Raw genomic sequence first — 8,119 nt, 5'->3', positions numbered from 1 at the left:
TTTTTTTTTTTTTTTTTTTGTATTGATGGGTTATTAATAATGGCAATGTATGTCCTCGTTGTCAAAAGCACAAAATATTGAATTTGATTCATGTTTTTTAAGTTTTTTTTTTGTTTATAATGCAAAATTAATCTTAGGATCCCAATAATTGTGGGATAAACTGATCCGTTCGTACAATGCTTATACAATTATATGCGACTATACAAAATAATTGGAGTGTATGTGTAATCGGAGTGTTGCAATTTTAATAAATTAAAGTAAAATGTTTTAAAAAAAAATGGAGTCAATATGTTTTGTCCGTATTTAAAGCCAGTGGAGTGTTCGGGTCGAGTCTGTTCGAAACTTCGGTTTAAGAATTATTAATTTTGTGCATAGGTAACCAAAGTTTTGCCTGAAAAAACTATAGTTTTTTTTTTTAAAAAGCCTAGAAAATAAAAGCATATAAATTTCTAGTAATTTATCTTTAATTTCAAATATATACTGTATGTTCATTTTTTTTGCCGCTGTGAATTTTTATATGATCTCAAATTTGAATGTTTGCGAACAAAATTCATTTATCAAACGAAATAGTGATTACCACTAATTAAATAAGACATAAAACCATATAAACGATCAAATACATGGAGTAATAAAAGTTTATAACTATGTTTATAGGTCATGTCAAATAAATTTTCACAACATCATCAAATTAACACGATTTATATATTGTTTGAAGTCGCATGAAACGGAAAACCGTTTTCGTTCATATCATCCCGTTAGCTAGGGACCGATTGGGCGGCAGAGACATCACACTATAGAGAACCGGCGAAGAAGCTAGAATTGAAGTGCATTGATTACAAGATTCCACCCAAAAGAAAGCTCTTTGTATGATGATTTTGGTAGAGATGATCGTATTATCCGAGATCCCGATGGTAAGACCATCATTAACAGGAGCAACCTTAGACAGTTGCTTTTTTAAAAAAATTATTATTTTAATTATATTTATATATTTATTATTTTTTATTAATATTAACCATTAATTAAATGACACATATTAGTATTTTCTGAAAAACGGTTCCTCCTTCAGCAATCAGAGTATGAGTTCCTCTCTTCTCTTCTTCTCTCTCTTTCTTCTCTGTATTAATTTTTTATTGAAGAGTATTTGGATGAGCACTCCCTAGTGGAAATGCCCTAAGGGATGGGAATATATGAAGAAAATCTATCTACAAGGAAAAAACGTGAAGCTTGACTTAAACGTTAACACTCGCTTGTGTGATTTCACCATTAAAAGGAGATTTTAGAGAGGACGTTTCCTAGTTTACTGGTGTTACCTAGAGAGATAGCATAGAGAAAGAACCTATCGACTGTATAGAAAGTGATAAAGACGTTATAACAAGAATATAACCAAAACCATTAAAATAAAATAAAATAAAAAGAACAATTTTGAACCATTAAGGGCTATATTAATTCTAGGGTTTTGTAGTTTCGTTGGAATTTAGGTCTTATTAAGTAATCGGGATATGACAAAATTAACAAAAACTCGATTCTTAGGTTTCTGGATTAAGGGATATATTTTGTTACTGGGCTTTGTTGGGATCTCGGAAGAAAGTGATGCAACATGATTATAATAACTTGTTCAGATTATATCACTCACGATTGATTTAGCCGTAAACTCAACTCTCCAACATAATTAGAATTGGAAACAGAGAACGTTTTGATCATTATAGCCAAGCAATCATAGTATACCTACTGCCTTAACCTTTTGATTCCTTGTAGATACGGATGTGGCTCTGAAGAGGATCAAGATAATGAAGAAGCAGAGGTATACATATATATCACTTCCTTATGTCCTATTTTTGCAACACAATTTATCATCAAAATGGTATAGTTTATATCTATGTTCTTGGTTGCTTGCAGTTGCGGGAGGAAGTCATGAGATTACGAAACCTGCTCAGGTATGTATGCCTCGTCTCGTTTACTACATTTCAGAATCATTCAGGGTTACATGTGTATGAACTTTGACATTTCTTCATTCATATTACTCTCAGGAGAATGAGTGGTAGAGACGAAGATGTGAGTTTCACTGAGCTGCGAGCATTTGAAAGTTGTCTAAAGGATGTCTGGGTCATTGTGGTGGACAAAAAGGTGAGGAAACTTGTTCATTTAGGGAAGAATGAATATAACTTCCTTCTCCTCCTGTTATTGTAAAATGCTCAAAAAACATCTTGTTTGACTATGTATTCCAGAATAAGGCAAAGCTAATTGAAGATGAAAGGCTGCTCAAACAGGTCAAAAAGTTTTTAACTCGTAAAAGTTACCTAGTGTCGTTTCTTATTCAATTTCCCTATAACATTCTTGGTTTGTGAATCTTTGAGGAGCCGATCAGTTTTGTTTACCCTTTCCAGACTAAAGTTAAAATGTAGGAGTAAGACAGTCAATGTTGAGTGTTTTTTTCTTGTTCTAAATAGATAGACTCCATGTTGTTCATTCAACGTTCGAACCTTTCTTACATCTTTTCGCAGTTTTTTTCTTTTTTTTTTTCTTCTTCTTGGCTTCTTAGCTTCCCCCCTGCATTTAGATACTTGACATAAATCGCAAACCCTATGGTTTCTTGCAGAAGAAGGAAACAGAGGATGAGAATGATGGTCCAAGGAGAAGGGTTTCTAGGAGATGGCCCAGAGGGGTTTCAGCTCCCTCTACGAGCAGGTAATAATATCTTGAATCCTTTTATCTCTCAGACTCTGTGAGAGATGATTCTCTTTTTACTGTCTTACGTTATGACATCTTGCTTAAACCAATCGTACGTGTAAATGTACAGCTCTGAAGAAAAAATACGGGAGGAGAAACAAGATGAAGGAAAAAGACAGAAGGAGGAAAAACAAGTGCGTCTATTATTATACTCTCTTTCAAGTCCTCTCTCTTCTTCTTGCCACAGAGACAGAGATTGCATATTTAAAATGGATGCTCATGTTTTTTTTTGCACCTGAGAATGGAGAGCAGATTCGAGAGACTAAAGTCTGAATCCATGCAGAGCAAATATGAGAGATTGTGGCTTTTCAACGAGTAATAATTAACTCATTACCATATTTCCCATCTTATTGCTCTCTATACTTTTTCGTTTTGGGGTTTCATTTTCTTTGTTCATCCTCACAGGCAAATGAATGGTAGAGAGATCGAGAAATCCTACGTCGACTTGTGCTCACTTAAAACTCAGATACTACGTGCTTTGATTGATTTATCAATATCAACCTCCCAATCCTTGAGTAACAGATTCCATTTCCGCCTTAGACCGATCGATCAAACTCATTGCACGCACTCTATCTAGACTCTTGCAACTGATTCCTTGTTTAGATTCTTGTTTTATAAATTTGCAAGTCGGATCTAAATGATCAAATGGCTCTTTTTTGCTCTCACACACAAGAGGACACTTGACTTAAAAGAAGCATAACATTTCATTCTTCCATTAGGCTGTGGAAGAGAAGATGAAGCCGCAGAGGAGGCGAAGAAATGTGACGAAGCAACAAGTGAGAGTGCTCTGCAATTTCTGCGGATCACCCAGCAGCAATAGGTAGTTCTCACAATAACATAACATTTTGAAGAACAACGGTTCTGTTTCCTAGGGTTTTCTTGTGTAGAATTACTTCTTCTTTCGTGCATTGTGATCTCTTTCTAGATATGAACAGTGTCCACACAAACAAGAAGTTGAATCACTGGTTCGTTTTCAAAGTCATGAACCTTATTCTTATATATTTCTCTGGTTTTTTTTTGTTTTTGCTCACATCATTGTTCTTCTTACACCTAGTCTTTGTAGAGCGAACTCAAGAGATTACGGCTTCTGACCAGGTATACATACACAATCTTGCCCATTATGCTGACTTGCTTTTTTGGATCACTAAACCAATTGTGCCTTGTTCTGGGTATATGGTGGGATATATATATATATATATATATATATATATATATTCGCTTGCGGGATCATGTATCTTATCTTGCATTTCATTGTTGTTAAATTTGGGCTTATTTTGGGCTTCTAACTAAAAACTAATTCGCAATTAGTAGATTGACCCTAACCCTTTATATATTAATGATAGTCCATTCAAACTTTAGATGTGGGACTTAGATTGTATCCCAACAATCTCCTCTTCAAACCAAAGACCACATGTGGGATATTAACACGCCTCCTCGAGATGATAATTCCATCTCGAACCGATCCCACTTGGACCGATAGTAAACCCCTTCTTGGGCCCCCATTACTCGGGTTAACAAGAAGCATGTCCGTATCCACTTTTCTAGGTCCACCATAATTTTAACTTTGGGCTCTGATACCATGTTAAATTTGGGCTTATCTTGAGCTTCTAACTAAAAACCAATTGACAATTAGTAAATTGACTCTAACCTTTTATATATTAATAATAGTCCCTTCAAACTTTAGATGTGGGACTTGGATTGTATCCCAACAATTGTATCTTTACAAATGCTTTTGTTACTGCAGTCGCGATGGGAGATAGAATACGAGAAACGAAGAGCTGAATCCATGCAGAGCGAGTTCGAGAGATTATGGCTGTTGAAGGAGTAATAAAACTTGTCACTTTTGGTTGCTCATGTTTATTTCCACTTTTTGGTTGCTCATGCTTTTCCTTGAATTCTCACCGGAGAATGAGTGGAAGAGAGCTGGACAATATGACTTCCTCGGAGCTGTGTCTGATTTCCAGTCAAATGCACGTAGGATCGGATGAGGATTTCAGGACTTTTCATCCCTCTTTTCACTATTTATAGTTTTACATAATTTTGTTATTTATTGGCGTATCCCTTGTTTTGGACTCGACGAGTCTCCTTAGTTTTGAATAAGTAACCATTGTTTTCCTTCCAAAATCTTATATATGCTTTAGTCGATCGTGGGGATGACATGTTAACATTTTACTTATATAATCTTATTATGCATAGTTAAAGTATGAATCGTATAATGTCAATAAAACTGGTCCATCGTTTTTGCGGTTCAACAAAACAACCAACACCGAACAAAATGTAATAAGCATGGGGAAAGAAAATATGCTTCTTCCTCCTATCGTGGGAAAGACATGTTATTAACATTTTTCTCATAGAGCTTGGTTGTAGCTTTGGAATCTTTCAACAGCCATATATTGGTCGACATTTCTACATCAATCATGTTTTGGCTTTTCTTTTTTTTACTCACAGCCAAAAGATTTTTTTCTTAATTAATTTTTGTAACTGTAGAAATCTTTTTTCTATAAACACACATTATTTTTAAGCTTTTCAAAGTCTTAACTTCTAAAGCCAAAAAAATACTACAGGCTACAGCAATAAAATCTACTATATCAAAGTTATTGATGGGTCTGGGTTCGGGCCTACATCATCCGAAATAATAATGGTTCGTCGATAACCAACAAAATTCACAGACAAACCGGTTCTTCTTCTTTCAGAGTGTTTTTTTGTGTTTCAGAGAATTAACGTTGAAAAAATGAGAGTATCGTCGTCGCTTTGATCTGCAACTAAAATCGCCATTTGCAAAATTCAAAACCTGTAGAAGAGATTCAAAAATGGCACTACCTCCTTCGTCTCCTTCATCTTCTCCATCTCTTCAACGTCTCTCCACCTTCAAAAACCCTCCTCCTTCTTCACTCTCCTCCGGCGCACCACCGCCGCAACAACCACCGTCTTCTTCGCCGCTCGATTCTTTCGCCACCGATCGAATCCTTTCCCCGTTTCTCTCCTCTTCCTTCTCCTCCGCAACTTTCTCCTCCAAAGCTCTCGCTTCTGGATCTCCCGCTTCCACCGCCGAGCGTCTCCACCAAGCCATCGCCCTCCTCGATGCTCAGCTCCGTAATGACGTCATCTCTCGTCACCCTGAATTGCTCGCTCAGCTCTCTTCTCTTTCCCACGCCGATATCTCTCTCTCTTCTCTCCGATCCTCTGTCTCTTCACTCCAATCTTCAATTCGCCGTGTTAGATCCGATCTATCTGAACCGGTCCGGTCGATCCGATCCAAATCCGTTCAGCTATCTAATCTTCACTCCGCTGCTGAGTTGCTCTCTCACTCCGTTCGCACGCTTCGTCTCTCCAAGAAGCTGCGAGATCTAACGGATTCTCCCGATCCAGATAAGATCGATCTCACCAAAGCTGCGCAGCTTCATTTCGAGATCTTAACCATGTGTAAAGAGTACGATCTCTTCGGCATTGATGTTATTGATGAGGAAATCAAGTTTGTTACTGAGATTGGGGAGAAATTGAGGTCTGAAGCTATGAAGGTGTTGGAGAGAGGCATGGAAGGGTTGAATCAAGCTGAGGTTGGGACTGGTCTGCAAGTTTTCTATAACCTTGGAGAGCTCAAGCCTACGGTGGATCAACTGGTGAATAAGTATAAGGGAATGGCTGTGAAGAGTGTGAGCGTTGCTATGGACATGAAGGCTATTTCTTCTGGCTCAGGTGGTGGGTACGGGCCTGGTGGGATTAGGTCTAGCGGAGCACCGCACATTGGTGGCGGTGCTAAAGTTAGGGAGGCGTTGTGGCAGAGGATGGCTAGTTGTATGGAACAGTTGTATTCACTTGTAGTTGCTGTGTGGCACTTGCAGCGTGTACTGTCCAAGAAGAGGGATCCATTTACTCATGTCCTTCTTCTTGACGAAGTCATCAAGGTTCGGAATTTTACTGATTATTTAGTCCCCCATTGTTGATTCCTTAGTTTATAGTGTTGATCTCTCGAGGGTCAAGCTGCATTAGATAATTGAGATAAAGAGAGAGTGTTCTTGGATGAGTTTATACTGTCACCTGTTAAGTTCCGTCTCTAAGATTCTATCAATGCCCTGAGGTGCAAGCTGCATTAGATCATTACATGTTTTTTGCATTAAAAAGAAACTTGGCAATGTGTTTATGTGATGTCAGGGATGTTGATTAAATTAGATTCCTGCCTGATTTTCTTGTTTTATTGCTGACATGAAGTGTTTATATGCACAGGAAGGTGATTCTATGTTAACCGACAGAGTCTGGGATGCACTTGTGAAGGCGTTTACTAGTCAAATGAAGTCTGCATACACAGCTTCGAGCTTTGTAAAAGAAATATTCACAATGGGATATCCAAAGCTCGTTTCTATGATAGAAAACCTTCTTGAAAGGATTTCTTTCAACACGGATGTGAAGGGAGTGTTACCTGCTATTAATTTAGAAAGGAAAGAACAAATGGTTGCATGCATTGCAATATTCCAGACTGCTTTCTTATCCCTATGCTTTGGCCGCTTGTCAGACCTTGTGAACTCCATATTCCCTATGTCGAGCCGTGGGAGTTTACCTTCAAAAGATCAGATCTCACAGGTATTATCACACATTCAAGATGAGATTGAGGCTGTTCATCCAGATGCTCGTTTGACTCTTCTAGTTTTGCGTGAGATAGGAAAGGCCCTTAGTAACCTAGCTCAACGAGCTGAGTGCCAGGTATGATAAACTTCTTTTCTCTTATGTTTTTCTTCTCACTTGCCAAATTATTAGTACCCATTGTCCTTTTGAGTATGGATTTCATAAACTCCCGAAAGTATGGTCTCAATTTCTGCTTGTATACGATGTATATCATATAGGAAGTTAAGTTACATGCAGATGTATAAGGTAGAATGAGTACAAAGTAATAATTCATGCGGCAATTATAATTTCATCGAGACAGAAATTAAGAGAAATAGAGCTACATCTTCCTCTGAGATAATTGGGGCTAAGCAGTGTAAAGAAGTTAGACATGTATGCTTTTATGTCTGACATGTAACACAGCTACACTTATATTGCAGATTTCTACAGGCCCTGAGACGCGCCAGATATCAGGTCCTGCAACTTCAACACAGATCAGGAACTTCACATTATGTCAGCATTTGCAAGGAATCCACACACATATCTCATCCATGGTAGCGGACCTTCCTAGCATTGCTGCTGATGTATTGTCTCCTAATCTGGCTGCAATCTATGATGCGGCATGTGAGCCAGTTACACCTTTATTTAAAGCTATGCGAGACCAGCTCGAGTCATGCATTCTTCAAATCCATGATCAAAACTTTGGTGTTGATGATGCTGCCATGGACAACAACGCTTCCTCATACATGGAGGAGTTGCAGAGATCGATTCTTCACTTCCGCAGTGAGTTCCT

General features: G+C 37.8%; 1 protein-coding gene across 1 annotated transcript in view; it reads left to right on the top strand.

Moving 5' to 3' along the window:
• Positions 5,354 to 8,119, top strand: part of LOC104701411 (conserved oligomeric Golgi complex subunit 5) — a 4,598-nt gene continuing 1,832 nt past the window's right edge. The window contains exons 1-2 of the mRNA XM_010417097.2: positions 5,354 to 6,632; positions 6,952 to 7,425. Coding sequence (XP_010415399.1) covers positions 5,538 to 6,632; positions 6,952 to 7,425 — 1,569 coding nt within the window. The 5' untranslated portion in view covers positions 5,354 to 5,537. The remainder of the gene's footprint in view (positions 6,633 to 6,951; positions 7,426 to 8,119) is intronic.

The sequence above is a fragment of the Camelina sativa genome, chromosome 7 (assembly GCF_000633955.1).
Source record: "Camelina sativa cultivar DH55 chromosome 7, Cs, whole genome shotgun sequence".
NCBI classification, from domain to species: domain Eukaryota; kingdom Viridiplantae; phylum Streptophyta; class Magnoliopsida; order Brassicales; family Brassicaceae; genus Camelina; species Camelina sativa.
Note: the sequence above shows the minus strand (reverse complement) of the source record. Positions and strands in the feature narration are given on the sequence as shown.